At 30.3% G+C, this 23130-nt stretch overlaps 1 protein-coding gene across 1 annotated transcript in view; it reads left to right on the top strand.

Annotated features, from left to right (window-relative positions):
• The first annotated feature begins 6182 nt into the window (after positions 1-6182).
• Positions 6183-23130, top strand: part of onecut (homeobox protein onecut) — a 165802-nt gene continuing 148854 nt past the window's right edge. The window contains exons 1-2 of the mRNA XM_075361945.1: positions 6183-6340; positions 6413-7662. Of these exons, the coding sequence (XP_075218060.1) occupies positions 6183-6340; positions 6413-7662 (1408 nt within the window). The remainder of the gene's footprint in view (positions 6341-6412; positions 7663-23130) is intronic.

The raw sequence follows: 23130 nt of genomic DNA on the forward strand, positions 1-23130 counted from the left end.
AATCTGTTTTATATCTGTAATTAATTCCTTCATTATTTTTTTATGAAGCAACAAATTAAATACAGGTAGACAAATTTTAAATGAAATTAAATACTTATAACTGTATGTTTGTTAAGTTTCATATTGTAATGGTTGTAGGTGATCTGACTTATCGCTCCTAAAAATGATGTAGCCTTTCTCGAGAATAGCAAGCATCCCAAAAGTCTTACTAAGGAAAGTGATGAGTGAAGTTGCCTCCTGTTGCTTTTTCAGTAAGCAAAATATGTGGTTACACACAGAACACCAAGATTACTGAAATTCTGTTGATTTTGAGCCCTACAAGTTACACCTTCACATCTGTTCACCACAGGGATTGGCTGTATAACAAACAGTATTAATTATAGAGAAATCAATTATAATAATTAGTTCCTCTTGTAATTCAGTTACTTTATACGCACTACAGCCATTAGGAAGGCTGGGATAAAGAGTATAAAACAATAAATTAATGAACCCCTTTCTGTTGTGAAATAATACTTTATATATACTGCTTCAGTTCAGCTAGGTAACTCATAATTTTGATGCAAGAAATAGAAGTAAGTTCATGGAGGTCCATAGAACATCATTATTTGAATATAAGCCATCGCATATAGGGCAAACATTTGTTCAGAAATTAACATTTTGCATTAGTATCTTCAGTAATAAGGGTATGTTAATTGAAAAATGGTTTTACTCGATTGAAGAATTCCATTCCCTTCCCGACAAGAAGTAGTCAGGTAGTCATAGGTTTAGGATTAGATTTCGATCAGCTAAATGACCTTTGAATGAAATTACCTCAGTGTACAGTCATCAGTGGATGGTACTAAAAACAAAAATGTTTTAGGCTATGTATTAATAAAAATTTTATGCGTTAATGATAAATTATTAATGATTATATTCCGTTTAACATGAAGTTACAATATCAAAGTAGAGTGGTATGAACACAGAATAATTCAGTCAAAAACATAAAAGAGAATAGCATATCCTTCTAAATTTATAGTAAAAATCAATAACATACCTGGGATCAGTACAGTTCAGAAATAAAACACAATAGACACTAAATAAAACGAATTTGAGGCAATTTTAACAGTTCCACAATAAACCTGTGCCTGAAATCCAACCGAGTTTAACTCGATTGTAATAAAGTAGATATCGTAAGATTTAATTGTATAAAAACATGAAATAGATGGTCAGTCCATATCTTAAGGCTGACTGCTCTAGTAATCTGGAAATAGAAAGATGTGCAGTTGGAAAAACCATACAGGAAGACAAAGATTGGAATGTATACAACAGATAACTGAGGGTCTTAGATGTAGTAGTTGTATTGAAGTTAAAAGACTAGCATAGAACAAAAAGGAAGGGAGAATAGTATTAAACCGATTGAATGACTTATCACCCTAGAAGAAAAATGAATGATAAAATAAAACAGATGTGGAATTTAATAAGAGGTGAGATAGATATTCACTTGTTCTTTAAATCATATCAATAGCCATCCTTCTCGCCTTAATGAAACCGGACAACAGAACTCTTTTCACACGCAATTCTACCGTTGTAGACAAGAAAGGTAACCTTATTAGAAAAGTAAATACCTTATTATGATTCTATTTATACTTTATATAAATTATCCTCTCTCTTTACAAGAAATTCCCACAAATCTACTTAAAATAAAAATTCTTTTAAAGAAACAATATTACTTTGTTGATGAATTTTTAAATAATACTAATAAAAAAAAAATAATATAAAATCTATGAATCTTCTACATACTTTGTTTAACATGTTTTCAGATAATTTCTATTAACCACTTAAATCTTTTTGTGCTGATTTTATATATATATGTATATATATATATTATTTTTATTTACCAATATAGGCTTTAATCATTTCTGTGACGCTGCTATTAACAAGGCTTTATTACAGTTTCCTTTAATCCGTCCATACAAATACTGGGTCGGTGACTTTTACTATTCGTGAAGTAAGTATACCTACTCTCGTCGGACGTGATCTGTATAATATGTTATTACGTACAGATAGAAAAAAAATTTTATCTAAGTAAAAAGAAAACTTTGATAAAATATAGTAAAATTACAAAGGATAAGTAAAAAAGGAAGATTTCCCAAGCATATTAGCACAAATAAGAGATCATGCAGCAGAACGGATGTCTTTCAGAATAAGAAAGATTTAAAAATTATTTGTACTGAGGGTAGCGATTCATGACAGTGAGCTGCGTATTCTAGAAAAAAAAAACTGAAAGAAAAAGGAAAATTGAAAAGATAGAGAAATATAATATTACCGGAGAACTGAAAATTAAACTTGTTGGTTTGGTATGGATGAAAACTTTTTAAGACAGATATCCGAAAAAAAGGTTTGTGGGTAAATTCTCACTAAGAAAAAATCACATAGGAGGTAATATATTAAGTTGTCCGGAATTTAGAATTTAATATTTAAATTAAACTTATTTATTTCTGGGAGGAAAGTTTGTTTAGTGCTTTTTTTATTTATTTCTTAAAGGAAGGACGTAGAATAAAATAATTTAAAAAAAATTAGGTAATTGAGAATGAAAGAAAGAATAATTCCTTTGAGAATAAAAATTTAGCGCAGATCGGAAACGCAAAATGTGTTCTGTCCATTGCGTAATAGCTAATCTTTTCTTATTTTTCTAAATCGATTCAGACATTTTTTAAACAACCGACTAAAGACAGTTCCAATTATTATCCTCTCTTCCTTCAAAAACTTAATAAATAATTCATAAATAAATAATGAAAGACTACTTTTCTGCCTTAATATTTATTAATAAAATAAATTATTTTGTCCGTTTGCGCGTATTTGGGAAGTGTATGCTTTAATAATAACTTCCTCTACAAATACCCGACATACATACTGGAAAATCTAAACAAACATTCTTTAAAACACGGACTTTTACAACAGTTTATAATTTTTGGGATCTGTAACAAAAGGAAATGAAAGAGGAAAGGTTATTTATTTGGGTTAGAAATAGTGACAAAGGTCACGTTTAAATGTCGTTCTGAGGACAAATAAACATTTTTTTTTTATTTTAAAATTTCTATCTTTCCGTTAGAAAAAATTAAGTACGCTTTTAAATATTACGGCAGTTAAAAACAAAACGAATCCTAGATAATTTTAAAGATTACTCTGGGCAGTGTATCCGATTTTTACTCTATTAGGAAAGAAGGTAAATAAATATTCATTCATAAAACTGCTTCGATTATGCGTGCGCGCTGCTTGCGAGAAAGTTGGGTTTCAAAGAGCCAACGATCGTATGGGTCCGGGAATGAAACCTGATGTAGTTACGGGGAGAATATAGAAAAAAAATTTACGTTTACCGTAATGTATACATATAAATGATATCACCGAACTTTCCTGGTGTTAATATAGAGATTTAAATTTAACCTGTCTCTTAGTGATAAATTAAAAAATTATTCTTAATGTTTGGACCTTAATTATTTTATTTTTTTATTTATTTACCGATTTACATAATCATGAAAACTAAGAATTTATGAAAAGCACGAACGCGACCCTGTGCTATTCAATTATTTTGGTGGAAGTGATATTTACCGCTTCTACAAGAAGATAGTGATGTAAGATCAGGCCTAAATTTGAACCTTGTAAAAACATCTGTACTGGTTACTAATCACACAGTGGAAATAATTTTAACCTGATGTTCATTTCAGGACTAAATATAATCTAACACATCGAATTTTATAACTTTAAAAAAGATTATAATAATCAATTCGGGAAAGGATAACGAATATTTTACAGTAATAATAGAATATTTATTGAACATTTAAAAATACTTATACTATCCATCTAAAAAGATTTCAAATACGTAACTAAAATAATCATCGACCGTAGAAATAAGTGGTTATTTAAAATTTATGTTTCATTGTTCGAAGGAGTGTTTAATTTTTCTGATGCTGAGATACGTATTTCTTTTTCTAAAAGAGATCTCTCAAACACGTCTTCTTATTTTTTTATTTATATATATAATTTTGTTAGTATCTGATATGACGATAAAGTGAAATCTATTTTAGCGTCTTATTCGTATTTTTATTCGGTGTATTTATTTTAAATCGGTACTAATTATTCTGAAATGCCACTTTAATCTATTTTTCATTAATAGTTTAATAAAATTTATTCAGTCGCTTTTGTGCGCGTACGAATGTATTTGTGACTGTGTCCTCAAGCCCACATGACACCTTTTATACATTAAAATTTTTAATAATAGTAAAAAAATGACGCGACGACCTTTTGTAAGAAGGCCCACAGTATTAGATATATGAAAAAATTTCTTTAAAATATTTGGTTTAACTGTACTACCCCTAGATCGATAATAATAATAATAATAATAATAATAATAATAATAATAATAATAAAATAATAATAAATATTTCTTACGTTACCGTTTCAGTAAGTGTACATTAAATATAGCTAGCTCATTATAATTATGGCTTCATATAAAATTGAAGTCTGCGAATGTCATAAAGAAAAAACTATTAAAAATCTACACTATGACGGCAGTTGTACTAGTAAATAAAATAAACCTTTCGGATCACGATTGAAACTAAAAATTATAATTAAATTTTACTAGAAATTTTTTATGCCTTTGCAAAAAAAATAAATTTTACGCTTATGTTTGGTGTGCTATCGATATTACGGTACAATAGATTTCGAAAGCGATGGTACAAAATTACTTAAAAAAAGAGAAATATTCTTATTGTTTTCTTATTAAGGATTTAAGCGGTAATAGAATTTTATCAGCACATATCTCAGCAAACTCAAATATCACAACGAAGGTAAACATAATTTTTTGTCAACGATCTGTAGTATACATCCGTACATACACATACATACATACACACACACACACACACACACACACACACACACACACACACACACACACACACACACACACACACACACACACATACATGCATACATACATATACATGTCCACACACACCGTCACATAAATAGATCTAATTTACATGTTTTTCTACATACTCTCATTTTTTATTTATTTATTATAGTTTTTGATTGATACAATAAATATGAATTTTATGGCAAAAAAAAATTATTAATATACATAGATTTTTTTAAGTAACGACTCATTTGCACTTCTTCACTAATCAATAAATATTATTAAATTTATATATACGAATATTTAAAATATAGTACATACACGATTGTAATAATTAGCCTAATCGGTCGACTGGTTGTGCTTCGTTTCGTCTGACACCCGGGAATCTTTGCTCGATGTGTGTAACGTAAAATATTATGTTACCGGTCTTACTGAGCGTCATATCGCGGCTATTTTCTCGTGTGTCGTGTGGTATATCGTGTGTAAAAAGCCTAAGAGTCCGGAACACACGATCGGACGATTATTCCGCGCGCATCGGTGTTGTTACTGTGGCGGTGTGGACACGCACTGACTCTTTCTCGCCGAGAGAAAATGACGGGTGCTGTGTTATTGATTTGCTGTCGCGTACGATATAAAACAGTATGTAAATTGCCGACTGATGATTTCATAAGCGGTTCGGTTTACATTTATACTAACCGCGGGTTCCGACTACCCGACATTAATAGGCTTTTTACTGTTATGGTTTTTGTTGTGCGTTAGGTGAAGCAGTTTTATTAAGAAAGGAAGCGGTGTTGATGTCACGTGCTTACACGTAGACAATAGGGGTAGTTCGGTGTACGGTCGAGAAGGAACGGTGGTCGGGGGCCATTGGAGCGAAGCGCAGCTGGCGTTTGCAACAAAACTGGCGTAAGGCAGGGGGGTTGTTTAAAAACAGCTGCTCACCCGTCTTCCACTCGGTCTTCAGTCCCCTCTTGTGCGTCGATCGGTACAGTAGAACGGTCACCTCTTTATAAACATTCGAATTTTATTATTATTAATATAAAAATTAAAAAATTTCTAGTCACCGACTGCGTAAGTAGAGTTCGTAACGCGACGCAACGCCAGTATCGATTGCGCAAGGGGATGTGCGGTAGCCACGACGCAAACATGGACGTCCGTATACTGGTGAAAATAAAGTGTATCGTTCGTTTTAGAACCGAAAACCTTTAAATTGTTAAAGATTAGGGCGTAAAAAGTGTGTTTATTGTGCGAATGTGATTATCTTAAATCGGGGGTGTTATGAGAAACGATGGAAAACTTGGGGGAAATGGCGGAGCAGCGATCTATGAGTGAGACTGCCGCGGATACGGTCGATTCCCCAGCTGTATCCACGCATGCCGGACTAAACATGTCGCCGAGTGAACTGAGCACCACTATTTCGCGGTCTGTTGTACCCACTTGCCACGAGTCACTCGCCGAGTTAGGATCGAATCAGAGCGACGGGGTCAAGGAAGAACAGGACCTTCCAGGACCTTCGAGCGGTGAAGACCTATCGGCCGAGGGGGCCACTAGTCTCGCCAGCGATACGACCAAACAGGAAAGCCTTTCTGTTATCGTCCATCCTCATGACGATTCCCACGACTCAGAACTTTTAAGTCCGGGCAAGATATCGCCGACGTCCGGTATTTCAGTGAGTGTCGCCAGCATGATCGACGCGACGGACTTCAGGGCCCTACAACCGGAGCCCACTTACCAGACGTTGACGTCGGTCAACGGCAGGATGTCACCGCCGGGATTCAGTCCCAGTTCATCTTACGCTACCTTGACCCCGTTACAACCTTTACCCCCCATATCTACTATGTCAGATAAGTTCGCCTACGGACATGCGGGGAACGTTTCCGGGTCTTTCACTGTGATGCAAAATAACGGTTTGAACAATATCGGACTGGGTATGGGTGTGAATTCGCCTTATAGTTACGACAAACTTCCTTCTATGGGAATGTCACCTCCACACCATTACTCCCCGAACAACGGACTCGCAAGTATCGGAATGCCTCAACAACACTCGCCTCTATCTCCGCAGAGTACGTACAGTCAAAACGGCCTCAACTCACCGCAGAAAAGTATGTCGCCGAACAGTTACGACTCACCTTACAACCAACGCGACCTGGTAGGAAGGGCAACTACTCTCAGTCCTCCGTCGGCTTCGCTTCACTCTCCGCCCAACACGATCGTAACCGGTTTCGGAGGGACTACCACTTCGTTAGCCGCCAGTTTGCCTTCGATAAACGGGCTGACCACGATAACACCGCACACCGTGGTCGTATCACCGCATCATTCGCCTCCTTCTATGGTCGCTCCGCCGCAGCTGCAGAGAGAAGCCGTCGTAGTGACGACACCATCGCCTCCGAAACTCGTGCCGCAGCAAGCCCAGTCTTCAACCACCTTGTCGCTGAAAACGGTAACACAAAGCAATACGTGTAGCAGTGGAAGCGCCGGCATGGGAGTTGGGACGGCGGTCGCTCAGACCGGGGAACTCGAAGAAATTAATACTAAGGAGTTGGCCCAAAGAATAAGTGCCGAATTGAAGAGATACAGTATTCCACAAGCGATTTTCGCACAGCGAGTTCTCTGTCGATCGCAAGGGACTCTATCCGACCTCCTTCGAAACCCTAAGCCGTGGTCAAAGCTGAAATCGGGGCGAGAGACGTTTCGCAGAATGTGGAAGTGGCTGCAGGAACCGGAGTTTCAAAGAATGTCCGCCCTCAGATTAGCAGGTAAGTGGTACGGTAGGAACACGTGGAATACACGTGTCAGGAGGGAAGTATTGATTTTACTTAGCGGATGCCGCATCAATTCTCAAAGTCTGGGACAAAGCACCCTCTGTTACCGTTACACAGTAACAGGTCCGTCTTGTTTGTCCTCGTATCTATGACGACCGATGAACCCGGTAGATCGTTTATACTCGTGACATTTTAAACATAATTTGTAATCGTAAACGAATTTGTCGTTTCGAGTAAAATTGTTTTGTTTTTAAATTTACCGATCGGGTATTAAAAATCGTACAAACGACAAATGTTTATTTTCTTTTTTCAATCGCTCCCGAGCAGCCTAGTGTTTTCGCTCCAGATTAATAACATAATTTATATTTTGTAAATAACAGTGTATATTAACCGAAATTATAATGTGTACGAATATTACTCAATCGTATTTGTAAATGAGTGGTGTGTGTATGTGTGTGTGTAAGCGTGTATGAGTGTATGTTAGTTTGTGTAATGAGTTTTAAGCGTATCACTATCCAAGTATTTAATAAAGAATGTGTCATTTTAGATTTTTGTTGTTATAGAAATTAAACTATGCCGCGCTTTACTATTGCTGATGAGTCCGAAGTTTAATAATTCATTTCACGATTACGGTTAAAAATCAAAAGCGGTCTTATTTTATTATCCGATCGCGTTTCTGTCAATGTGAGAAATATGATATTACATTACAAAAAAACAAACCTTAAAAACTAAAAATTCCTGGCTTTACTATTTGCTTCTGTGAAGCGCGTAAATTATTTTAAATAATGTACTCTATTAACAGTTATGTAAGTGTATTTTACTCGTGGGACGGTCGATCTGAAAGTTTTCGGACTCACCGTTTAATTGTTATCAGTCGTTTTCCATTTACTACCAATTTCAGTCAGGGATAGTTACTATTTTTTTTTTTTTTTTTTTTTTTTGTAAATATGTACAATTAAAAAATCAAACAACAAAATATCAGTGTATTTGAAAACGGAAATATAATTAAATATTATGCTTCATTTCGGAAATCGAAGAATAATTTTGTAAAATAATTTGCCGGTTCCTTTTTAGTATAACAGTTCATGATATAAGTATAAAACAGCTGATTTACAGCATTAAAAAAACAAAAATTTGCTAAAAACATAAATGCAACATTAGTATTAAAAAGTATTTATGGTGATTTAATAATTATCATAAGTGTACAATATTTTCCGGTAATTTTATAATTTAGCTTTACAGCCTATACATTAACGTATGCGCTTCACTTAAGCTGTGTTTATAGGCGATTCTGATAAAGGATTGACTGATAAATTCCTATTAAAGAATCCTATTAATTTTTGTTAATAACAAATAAATTGTAAAAACCGATTATAATTTTTTAAATATACTATTTCTAACCATTTTTCTGCCAGTAACAGAATATCCAATAAAAAATATAATAATATTATGACGATATTGTTTATTAATTAACCACAATGTAATGTAATATAAGCCAATAATGTCTAATTTACGTTAACAAATTAAAAATTTAAACGAGGAATAAGTAATGTAATTTAATCATTTGTTTTTAATATTAGTAATAAAAATAATATTAATCGCATATTTTGGATTTTTATTTTCTACAGTGTAAACAAATTTACTTACATACGACTAATTAGATAAAAAAAAAAAATCGATTGTTTACACTGTTTATATTTAATCTCGATAAATGTTTAACGGTTTAGTTAAACGTTTTAGACTCATCGGCAAAAAAGCGTTCGGTTAAATATCACGGTTATTTGTGGTCCCTTGTAACCCTAAGGGTAACGATAATTCGCTGAATGAACTACATGTTAAATTTTTTCGGTTAAATATCATTAAACATGATCATATAAGTTGTAAGATACAAGTGACAACATAAGAAATATAGTTTTATATAAATCGGAGCGTGTCAGATGTTTTGTTCGGTCTGCTAAGTATTATCTCTAACTAACTTATCTTATTCTCATTATTAATTTATATATTACAATATATCATAATATAAGACCGATTCTTGTACCTCGTTATATTTATATTCGAGGTGAATTTAACACTCGGTTGCACTGACGATGAATTTTTCAGAAAAGCGAACATAAAATTCATTCAGTGCAGAATTTATACTAGTTTAGTATTAATAACGATTTAAACACAGCTAGATCGCTGTGTTAATACCCGAGTGCGGAGTATCGGTGTTGTTTGCACACGAATCGAATAATTTAAAAATATGTTAAAATTAAAGAAACAAAGATCAGGGATTCATTCGGAATCCGAATTTATATCTTTCATACTATTCGGATTAAGGAATTAATGTCTTAAGTTAATGGAAATAAATTAAAATCTCATCGGCCGTTTATATATCGGTCGCGAAATATTGTCTAAAGCCGAATCTATTGAATAGCATTAACTTTAATTATGTACTTTTGAAAAGTACACATATCGCTTAGAAAAGGCTTAATATTGAAAATAATCCTCTGAAAGTACATTTATTCTCATTCTGAAATTGAGAATTTATCTCATTTGTCTTTTTATATAAATTTTGTGTTGTTTAATAAAGGTTTAAACAACGTTTTGTCATGCTGATCTATCCAATCGTTTGTAATTTGAAAAGAAAAACTACAATTTAAATTTAATTAAAATTAAATGTGAATTTTTAAAAAAATACTGCTAAAAAATTAATACACATTAACAATATATGAAAAAATTATTGTCATATAAATTTTTTAAATAGCCTATAAATTTTCAACGGCCGGTTTGTAAAACGTAGGTTACTTGAAAGATGTGTTCTCGGTCAAACGTTATGGGCTAGCGGCAGGTTTTTTTTCACTCCTTTAGAAGCTTATATTATATGTTAACGGATAATGCGTTAGCCGGATAATCATTTACGCTATAGAATTACGACTGCGCCAAGTTCATTACTCTGACTGTTAGATTTCTTGATTCGTATTCCTTAGAAATATAATTCATTGTTTACATATGTATACTCAATTATATAAATATTACAATTACAATAATATCTATAGGGGAGAGAATTTAAGCGGTGTTTTGACCTGCTGTGTTTTTTAAGTTATCTTAAAAAGTTAGTATATAAAAAGTTACCTTAATAAGTTAAGATGTACTTATATCAAATGAATAATATCCCGCATCTTTATCGAACAGAACATTTTAATGAAAATGCTAAAATTAAAAGTTTTTAGTAATATTTATTAAAAATCCGATCGTTTTGCTAATCTAAAGAAATGTTTATTTCTTGACAAAATATCGTTTTGCCCGTGATTAAAAAATGTCGAGGCTGTACTGTAAAGTTTGTGATGACTACTAAAGTAATATCGGGAGAACATGTGTTTTCAACCTGCAACGTCTTTTTCTTTCAATCTTTTGAACTACATAACTTTATTACACAATATCATATCGTTTCCCGTATAATATAGAATTAGAAAAGTATTTCGGGTCACCTCAAGTATGGAGATTTTTTAGAAGAAAACTTTGGTCTGTTTTATCTTAGCCGTCTACTGCCGCACTTTAATTTTTCTTTTTCTTAAGGAAATTTGTTAGTAGATATAACGAGATTAGGTAATTATATTTTTTCATGTAATTTTTAGTGTTTCCTGTAAATATCCGTAAAAAAAGAATAAATAAACAAAACCTTTTAAAGGAAATACATATAACGAAATTTATAGTGCGGTAAAATTTGTATCTTTCATGTAATGATCTTTAAAGTGATTAATTTCTTTAAAGGTTATATTAATATTATAAGTTCGGAAGAAAAAATTGGAACAAAACATTTACGATTAAAAATTTCTACTTTCAATAGTTTTACATAGTTGACGATAGATTTTCAAAATTACAAAAATAATCATGCACCTTTTACGTCGTACATTTTGTTAGTCGTTTATTTATGTAGTTTATAATAATATGTTCTGCCTACGTGTCTTTGAATGCGCGCGCGTATATTTCCTTTTATTGTAAATTATAGTTTTTTCATTAATTTTGTGTAAAGAAACCAATTTTGGGATGTCCCGTAAGTTTCCATAGAATTTTATACGTAAATAAGTAAATAATATTAAAAAAAAATTTCATTTGTAGAGGGCCTGAGTCCATTTTTAAGAATGCTCTAGGTAAAAACCGCTACAAATATATCCATTAGGAGCCAATACATTAAAAGCCACTTGGCAGGCGTTGAGTAAGATTGATAAAAAATCTTTTGTAAGCCCCTAATATTTTTTTAAACCTTTTATGTTGATTATGTTTTTTATGTTAATTTACTTACTCCTTTATTACTTACTCCTTTATTTTATGTTTTTTATGTTAATTACTTTAAGAAAATGTAGTAATCGCTCATAGTTTTAGAAAAATTCCTTATTCTTTAAAAGTCGTTAAGAATAATGGACTATATCAAAGGATTTTTTTTAATAAAATAAATAAAAATCTCTTTGTATATTATTAAATAACGAAATCTGTTTAAGCGTAAATCTGTTGAGTTTTACATTTAATGACGATCTAAATTAAATAAAAATTCTTTAGCTAATAGGCATTCATTATATAATTTTCTTGCTTATTTTTGTTATGAATGAGTAAAATAATTTTCTAATAGAAAACCAAAACGAGTATACAGATATCCCTTTAACTAGTGCATGAGCTGACGTAAATAGTACGAAAATGTAAAAATTTATAAGATTTCATGATCAGTTTTTAAATGTTATCTTCCGCTGAGAAGGTTAAATTAGTTTCATATTTATACTTTTGTTCTCCGTTACATTTACATTAACCGATTTATTGTGAAAACGCTTAACATATCAAACAAAAATTGTTTTAATGTTTTACCGTACTTAGCTTTAATTCATCACAGTAATATTTTTTCTTCGAAAAGAGTAACGATAAATGAGTTACCCTTGGACACCAAGGGTATCATTTATTTAACATTTCGTTTCTTCAAAATGAATAAAGAGTTACATAAGTAAAAAAAACAAAATAAAATAAAAAAATACTCAACAGATATTACAAAAACTTCCCTGCAAAACGGCAAATCTAATTAAAAACATCGCTTTCAGAAATAGGAGAAAAATAAATCTGTATTTAATTTGAGAGCCTATCGCTTATAAAAAGAAAAAAGGCACAGCTTTTTTTTTTTATAAAGCAATTGTAATTAAACATCAGTTTAATTTTTTAAAATTATTCCTTCTTAACTATTGGGCATTACTGATTCGGCCAGAATTATTATAATCAATTATTTAATACGGTGTTCACTGTTAAAGAAAAAACATGGTTAAACAACAATGTATCTTTCTTAAAAAAAAAAAAAAAAAATGCTGTTATTTACATATAAAAACATGCTGCTGTGTATTTTATTTTTATTCATCATTATTATTTTAAATATTTAGGAGTTGGAAAGGAAGAAAATCGCGAGATTTTTTTATTTTTTTTAAATGGCGACTAAAATTATAAAATAAATCGGGACTAAGATAAAATTTTATGAATTTATTTTATCAAAGCATTAATATGAAATTGTAAATTTTCAATTGGATCGAGTGGTTTTCAGATTGTCTAGAGAGTTTTTTTTTTTTTTAATGACATATATGCATTTCATGGAAAAAGAGGTGTCGTGAATCTATCATTTTAAATGTAACATTACTTTTCACTTACCGAAGCAATTTCATTTCATAACTAAATTGTTTTTAAAAAAAAAGAGAAAAACGTAAATCTCAAAAAGGAAATTTATATCTATTTTTAAATAATTTTCAATATAACCTGCCTTTTTCTCCCGTATAAAACGCGAAAGAAAATTTATAATATGTACTTTTGTCATTAACTGCCTAATAATTAACTTTTTCTCATTATCCTCGCTCGATTTCGACGTTTTTGGTTCAACGGTTTTCATTTTATCGGCTAGTTTTCAAGTAATATCTATTTTATTTAGAAATGGCTAGTTAAAAAAAAAAAATTGATATATTTGTTTCGATAAGCTGAAGTGCTAAAATGCTTGAAGCAATTACAGGTAAATATTATGACAGGGATGAAATTTAAAAATATTCTTTAACGACTTTTATTTTAAATGTAACGATTACAGGAAAAAGAAGAAAGTTATTATAAGCGATCACGTAATACAACATAACTTCCATTGCAGGCTGTTGCTCGTTAGATAAAATCGTATATTTTTTTTTGGAGAAAATTATAGTACATATTCCGCTTTGGTGTGAAATTATTAATCTTCATTTATAAATATTGATTTTTCACCGGTATATGTAGGTTGTTTTTAATTTCTATTTGTAAATTCTTACTTATTTTATCGAAACGAACGTAGCCTATCGAAGTTTTTAATTTTAAAAATAGTCGTTTCCGATTGATATAAAATAACTGTGCGAACTAGTAATTTCTACGAATAAAAAAAGATAAATATCATGAATTGATTTTTATTACTTCTTTAAAAATCAAATTGTTATAATCTATTTCTCAACGTATGGTCGATAACCGTCGATACAAAAACGCTAAATTTTGGCTAGCACAAAGAGAGAAAAGTAATTAGCTAGCCGGTAAGGTTCCTGATATTTTACACGTACGGTATCATACGAGCGTAAAGTCGAGTTAAGTTGAAAAGTAGTTAAAAAACGGTACTTTAATCTGACTTTTCCTCATATTTAAAAAAAAAAATAAACATAGTAAATAAAACTATAATCGAAAATTATAATCGTTAACGTCAAATCGATCGGGGAATAAAATGTGTCCAATCTAAACTTTTTACCTTAGGAAGTCTTAGGTTCCAAAATCACCGATAAAGGTACAACGCGACTAGAATAAAATTACTTACGTTTCAGCTGCTGAACGAATTGAAAACGATAACATCGTTTAACATCAGCTGATTATTCTTCCATTAACATATTATTTTTATTGAACGTAGTAGATATTGAAAAAATATATATAAGAAAATTTATGTTCTTTCTAATAAGTAACTATGTGAGCTTGTAATTTATTCGAATAAAATAAGATAAATATTATAACTTGGATTTTATACTATTCTATTATTATCCTTTTTTTTTATCAAATTATTAAACTTTTCCTGGTTTCACAATTATTTACTTTCAAATTGACTATTTGTACTTAAAACTAAATATTAAAAACAATTATACAAATAATTGAATCAACTGAACTAAAACATAAGGTTAACGATAAACTATTGCACATTTTAAAATTAAATTACGAAGTAATTTACGGATTAAGTGCGACTTATAGAGTAATTAAAGGCATTATATTTAAGTAGTTACTGTCTGCAAAAACGCGGCATTTCCTTCGGTGCGACAAATACTGCGTTTTTCATAGACTTTTGATGAATGATAATCATTTACACGACACTACTTCTGAAATGAATATTTTTTTTTCAGTCGAAACATTGCAAATTTGAATTATAGGGCACTTAAGTACGCTTAGAACATTTTTTCTACATTAATTTTAAACTAAAATTTTACGGTCTTTTTTAAAACGCTTATAAAAGTTGATATTTGAATAAAGGTTTAACAAAATCACAAAAATAGAGTGGATTAATGCGAACCTAAAAAATTACAAAATTTTACTAATGTTCGTTTTTTTATGATAGATGTTCAAAGATGACATAAAAAAATTTGTTCAACTAATTATTTCTAACCTGTGGTACTAAGGTCAATTTAAATGAGATTTTTTATTTTGGTACAAGTATAATTTTTATTTACAATACACTAGATACGCGTTATACTTTCATCGATGAGTTTGAAGCTAAGAAACTCTCTTCATATTAGCACTTAAAAAAAGGTAAAGAACGGTCTTACTTTCCGGTATTATTCAACTACTTTCTAAATAAAATTTCGATAATAAAATATAAATTTGGTCTTATTATTAAGAAAGACCAAAGGATGTCTCCCGATTAACTGCTGATAAAATATGAATGTTCCATGATAACAGTTATAGTAGTAGTAATAATAATAATAATAACAACAACACACAAAATAAATAATATATACATTTTTTTAAAATTATTTAACTATTACAGTCTTATTACCAATTCTATACATATATATGTTACGGTAAATTTGATTAATCTGGTGATAATGCATAATTACCAGTTAATTTGATAAATCGCCTCCAACGTTGGAGAATTTAATAAATATATAACAACTTATTAAATATACCGGTCATTTTATATGTTCTCCATATTAAAATATTTTACACATTAAAATAACAACTCGACTATAAGCAGTAATTACTGAATTTATTGTTTAAATAATCAAAACATTACCTTAATTATTGGAGGTTAGCGAGCGAAGCGAACGTAGATTATTTTTGGTTAGATCTTTCTTTCTTTTTTTCTGTTTAGCCTCCGGGAATCACCGTCAGGTATTAATTCAGAGGATGAGTGAGGATGATATGTATGAGTATAAGTGAAGTGTATTTTTGTACAGTCTCAGGTCGACCATTTATGAGATGTATGGTTAATTGAAACCCAACCACCAAAGAACACCGGTATCCACGATCTAGTATTCAAATCCGTATAAAAGTAACTGCCTTTACTAGGATCTGAACGTTGGAACTCTCCACTTCGAAATCAGCTGATTTGCGAAGACGCGTTCACCACTAGACCAATCCTGTGGGTGATGTTTGGTTAGACGTAACCAAACGTAACCTACCCTCGCTTCGCTCGCTAATCTTGTCTAATTAACGTTAAATATACAAATTATATATGTTATTCATCAACAATGGAGGCGATTAATCAAATTTACCGGTATTTATGCATAATCACCGGAATAATCAAATTTTCCGTAACATAAACACACAACAAAAAAAAAATGAGTATAATATAAAATATAAAGGGAAGACAGAGAAAAAGAGAGAAACTAAAAGTAAATAGAAACAAAAAGAATAAAATGTTCACTTAACATTTGAATACATCAGTTTAATTAATTATTCGCTTGAATATTCAGTAATTAAATTTCCCAATCGGCTGTTTCCTGAAGTTCAGCGCTTCTCGTGAATGTAACCTGCCGTATTTTAACAGTTCTCAAAAAATCTATTCCGTTATCGAAATCGATTTGATTTTTCAAAACCAAACATTTCTTATCTTTCCTGAAGTAGTGCATTTACGTAAGAAATTCTCAATGTTCTCGACATCTTTAACAGGGCAAAGTGAATAAACCTCTCACCTTCCTTTGCGGTAGTCATTTAACTCGAGTAGTAAATTTTTTATTCGTAAGAAAATTATTAAAAAACAACTTATTCTTAAAATTATCCGATACATAAAAATTCTATCCCTAATTCCAGTTTAATCGTGCGTACAAAGTTCTTAAGATAGAACATTTTGCACGTCCTATACACTTAATTGGCCTCATTTCCCTCACGTAACTTTACTGACTGGATGTCCTTGCGATAGCCTTCAAGGATTCACAAGGATATTATCCCGCCGACTTTAACAAATTTACTTTCCTATTATTCGTAATTTCGTTAACATTTTTGGAAGCCTTTATTCGTAAATCATGGCTTTTAAAATACAATAAAGTGTATTTCTATAATATGCGACAAATCTACCGCGATTTCCAAATATATGATGTAGTATGGCATATTCCATACAACATCCATACAATTGTTGTCAGGCATATTTCCTAAAATTCTGAAAATTCGTTTTAACACGAAGCGTTGAAAGTTTCTAAATATCTGTCTTCTTAAAATCCCGTACTTAGCTTCGAATGCCCAATAGATATATCTGCATCTATAAACCGCTTTAAAAAATTCCCGTTTTGCCGAAAACGGTATATTTTTATTTGTAAGAAAACTTTTCCATAAATTATTAATAGTAAAATCAATAGTAATAGCGCGCTCTCTGTTTTTGTTGAGCTGACTAAATGATAAATTAGCGTCAATCTTATAGCTAGATACTTGTAATCAATAACGATTTAGTAGGTACACCTTACTTATATAGGTATACTTTTATAAAACCATTTCTATCTTTCCTAATTTTCCAAATCGTATAAAAACTATTTGGGCCTTCTCGAAGTCACGAAAATAATCTATTTACTGCAATACTGCGCTAAACGATTAATACCATCAGCAGCGACGAGGATATGAAACGAGCTCGATATCGTCGGCGAATAGAAGTACCCTAATATTTATTTCATTAATACATGATCTTAATTCTTAGTCAGAATTCAAATCGTTTATGAAAAATGCAAATACTGGTAGGGAGAATAGACCTGTTTATTGCCGAATAGTTTGAAAGCCTTTAGTTACTGTATTCTTTAACCGTAAAGAACTCCACTTCACTTTAATATAAATTCTCCGAACACCTACAATTTTGAAAGGTATAAGGTAAGCTTATATTACTTATAAAAAACTGAAGATCTGTCGATATCATCAGATCCTGCTTTAAAATCGAAAATGTATTTTTTTTACCTAGAAGCTTTTATTCTATAACGCTATATAAATTAGAAATTACTTTCACAAAAATTTGCACCGGATTCGTCTAAAATTTTATATATTACTTTACATATATAAAGTAATTATTATTACTTTTATATTATTATTTTATTTTTACATTTACATATTACTTTATTCTTTACTACATAATATTCGTAAACAGTTTTGTAATAACATCTATATACGAAACACCATTTAGAACATGATTTTTTGTTTCGATTATCGATCACTTTTTAAAAAAATATATCCCTCTGTCAAAACGGTTAATTTTGAAAATTAATAAAAAAAACAAAAAAAATGAAAACAACTAAAAAAAACGTGTATTTGCTATATAAACCGAATAAGAAAATGTGTTTGTTAATTAAAAATAATCATTACCGGGAGAAAAACCACTGATATTTGAAAAGAAAAAAGAAACCATAACTGCAGCGTTACGGACATAATGTTAACAGACAAATAACCAACACCTATCCTGTAAAAAGGAAATATAGGGAAAATGAAAGAAAGGTTGGAGTTAGAATAAAGGAATATTTGGCTCATTGTGAATATAAATGAGTAGAGAAATCGAATATAGCGCGACGTCGCCTATAAACTAGCCACAAAATTAGTTTAATAAAAACAAGTTTTTTTGTAAATAATATCCGTAACAAATAAATATGAATTAGATAATCGGGAAACTTACTCGACTGCGACGCAGAAACGTCATCAGGGACAGATATTTAATAGCCCTTCAAATTTTGTTCACAGGCGGCTATATCTCTTGATCGGTTTAATGTTTATACTGTTTTACCTTTCTCGAGATAAAACGTCCTATAAAAAAAAAACAGTGCGCTAGTCTGCATCGAGGTTTAAACGGTTTAGACGTTTTAAATCAAATTCACTCTTTCTGTTAGGGTCGCCTAGATAACATCTATCTGTATTTTTTATTGTTATCATAAAATCTGAGCTAGAAATGTTTGTTTAATAGTATTTACACGAACCGTAATTTAATATCTTACTATTATTATTATTACTTTTTTTATATAATCTTTTCGTAGTGTCTACAAACGATAAATGGCCAACTACATCTTATCGTTTATTAATGACAAGATTCAAAATCTTGACCCATTCATTAAAACCTACTTCGCAGACGTCAGAATTATATCTTTATCAAAAGATGATTATTTAAAAGTAATTGTGCGTTCAACGACAGCAGTTCAAAAAATTTTTCACGGGATGGAATATAATTCATCTAACTTTAAATAAAGATAAAACCGTTTTATTATATTTATAAGATAGAAGTAACATTGTTGATCGCGTGAATAGAATTGCCGTTAACGATAGCAGTAGTGTTTTTGTTGCACACAAAGCGAAATTTGTGGGTGTTTTATTAGATCTAAAGTTCTTTTGGAATTATCAAATTGATTTCGTTTGCAATAAAAATAATTCGTACCGTTTTTTAATAAAACAGTTAGCTTGACATTATTATTAAATATTTATTTTATACTACGTATACTTTGCTATAAAGTATTACTTTAAATAAAATTTCGATTTTCAATTTCAATTTCGATTTTAAGTAAGTATTAAATAAATACTGTAATAGTGTTTATTTAATACTACTTGTACTTTACTTATGTATACTACTGTCTGAAGTAAAATGTAATTTCTTTGGACTCCCTTAAAAAATCAAAACGAATTTTACAGATACAAAAATGAGCTGTGACATCATTCATTATCTGGCGCCCATTGGTATGAATCGTGTAGACGAATATTTAGAAAATTAAATACGTTAACGTATCCTTAAGTTAATATTTATGAATGCTCAGCCTTTGCTAAAAAGAATAGTAATTTTTTAAAAATAAAATTTAAAACATATATATTTAAATACTTGTATATTCACCTCTAACGGAACCGAACAACGGAAATGTTTTCACATAACTCAACATAATACTTCGGCTTTAGAGAAAGGCCTTCTTTCCCTTCCGATATCATTTTTAATACGACTCCGGACCTTTAAAAAATCTTCCCACCGATTTACTTAAAATATTTTCTTTTTACCGAAACAGTATTACTCTTTCGATGAACCTATAAATAATACTAGTTCTGATTTTTTTTGTATCCCGTTAAACGTGCACATAAATATGGCTTGAAAATTATTTTCAGTAGCGCCTTTTGAATTGTGAATTATTTTGCGGTAATTTTTTATATTTAGTTTATTTACCTCAACATTATTTCATACATTAATAATTAATACAAACTTTTATTATATATATTTTTTATTTTATGAGGGTCAAAATTAAAATAAAAAAATAAAATCTATTTACAGAAGCGTACAGGAAAGCGAAATTATTTCATTTTACCGTAAATTTCTAAACAAAATTAAAAAAGAAAGTCTAGCATAAATTAAACCTAGCATTGCGATTCACATTTTCCTTTTAAAAACGTATTTTACCGAATGAAGTCTCTCCAAGAGGTAATTATCTGCAGGATGCGAATGTTATTTTGTTTTCGTACGATAATGGAATATTCAAACAATTGGCAACAGCGGATTATCGGAAATGAACGGTGTTATAAGGATTCACTTAGTGCTAGAATGAGATAGCAGCAAATCTCTATTTCACTTACATTACTGTTATCTTTAAGGTTGATGCAGATATAGTTTTGTACAACACACAGAAAATTGATGATGCATTGCACAATTTTAGCCTGAAATAGAAAAAAAATTAATGGTATTGCCATCACTTTTTTCATATTTATTCGATTAAAACACACATTAAACATGTTTTTTTTTTTTACTTAATCTTTAAACAGCTTCAAGGTAAAAGTTACCCGGATGTATATAAGCCAATGAAGGCCGTATATGTCATCATCTCTTATTTACGAATAAAAGAATATATCATAATAAAAGAATATTATACGCTTCATTGTTGGAAATAAGTAGCTGACCGCATTATAGTAGTCGCATTATATCTTTGCCTATGAGTTTGGATCTTAATAGTTCGCTAAAGATGAAAATTTTATGAGGACGGTTTTATTTTATTTCTCGATTAATTACTTTTCAGTTAAATATGATATTTCATTACGTTGTCTGATTTCAAAGAACTAGATTAAAATGGATCCAGTGAAAACGCCTTTTCACTATTCGAGTACGCAAGCCACTTTATGTCTGTTTAAAAAACCAAAAAAAAAAAAAAAAAATCTAAAAATACATCCTATGAGCCGCTTAGTCTTTCACTCGTGTCATAACCAAATTAAAAAAGATTATATATTTTTTTTAAATAAAAAAATAAACTGTTCGTTTTGATAAACTGAATAACAGAATTTTTGGAATGCTTGTTAACTCTTGAGTAATTTGAGGATATATTTATTCTGACAACTTTCAAGAATACAAATTGATAAAATACATAAATAATTTATGTTTTTATTAATCCTTATTTGTTTTATAAAACTGTTTTCATTGCAATTTATATAACTATTCTCAACTTTATAATTTTGTTTATGTTTGATAACACGCTTTATGCCAGAAAAAATAAATTATTTTATTGAAATGCATGTGGAAGGACGTCGTCCACAATATTTATTAGCTTATACTTCACCGGCACATAAATTTCATGAAAAAATATCACTAAAAGAAAAATGCGGTGACAATATCATAAACATTATATCAACAAAATCAAAGACAAATGTACGGGACTCAATTTACAAACAAAGAAAAAAAAATCGTTCAACGACGCACAAAAATGTGTATAAATAATATTAAGACCGATACCATAAAAAAATTATTTTATCATTCTAATCTTGTGAGAAATTTTCAATTTTAAGAAAATAGTTTTTTTTCCTTTTATTAGTTTAATATTCAATACGTTGCCGTGAAAGACCGATATCTGGCAAATATCGATATTCTCCGGTAAATGTCGAATACCGAAATATTTGCTTATTCGGACCTTAGCCGGTGTATTTCGATAAACACTGATAAGCTCTAGTAGGGGTCGAAACGATAACTAGAAATTAAACATCACCAGGTAGCAATCTCTAAAGTAAATAGATTACGAGAAACCCTCGTAAAAAAAGGATGTTTAAATTTAAGTCAAATATAACCTACGCCCGCTTCGCTAGTTAACCTCGTCTAATTAACGTTAAATATATAAATTATATATGTTATTATCCAACGCTGGAGGCGATTAATCAAATACACCATCATGAGTAAAATCGGGTGAGTTTATTTTAATTTCTAGTTATCGTTTCGACTCCCACCCAGAGCTTATCTGTGTTTGTCGGTATATACGGGTGAGGATCCGAATGTATAATAATATAAGCAAATATTTCGATCTTTCTCCGACGTGTTTGTTATTTGTCGACATTCACTGGAGAATATCGACATTTGCTACATATCGGTCTTTCACGGTAACACATCCACATCCACACACACACACACACACATACGCACACACACACACACACACACACACACACACACACACACACACACACACACACACACACACACACACATATATATATATATATATATATATATATATATATATATATATATATTTAATTATATTGATACGTATAGTCGATTGATTAAGTTAATTAACAGTTTCAATCGGATTAGTAGATGCAGAAAGGACGAAATCAATAAAAGAAAGTAAAAACTTTATTTATTTTTAGCTGTATATTTGCGTTTATAATAAAATAAAACAATACGAATAAGGTAACAAATACGAGTACAGGGACTTGGAATATTATAGGGAGTATAGTCAGGATGTATGCATTCTTAGTTGATACACCTGCTCATATATACGTGTGACTGAATCCTTTATCTCGGATGCGAGTGTAATAATAATAATAATAATGATAATAATAATAATAATAATAATAATAATAATAATAATAATAATAATAATAATAATAATAATAATAATAATAATAATAATAATAATAATAATAATAATAATAATAATAATAATAATAATAATAATAATAATAATAATAATAATAATAATAATAATAATAATAATAATAATAATAATAATAATAATA

The sequence above is a fragment of the Lycorma delicatula genome, chromosome 4 (genome assembly GCF_047948215.1).
Source record: "Lycorma delicatula isolate Av1 chromosome 4, ASM4794821v1, whole genome shotgun sequence".
Lineage (NCBI taxonomy): Eukaryota > Metazoa > Arthropoda > Insecta > Hemiptera > Fulgoridae > Lycorma > Lycorma delicatula.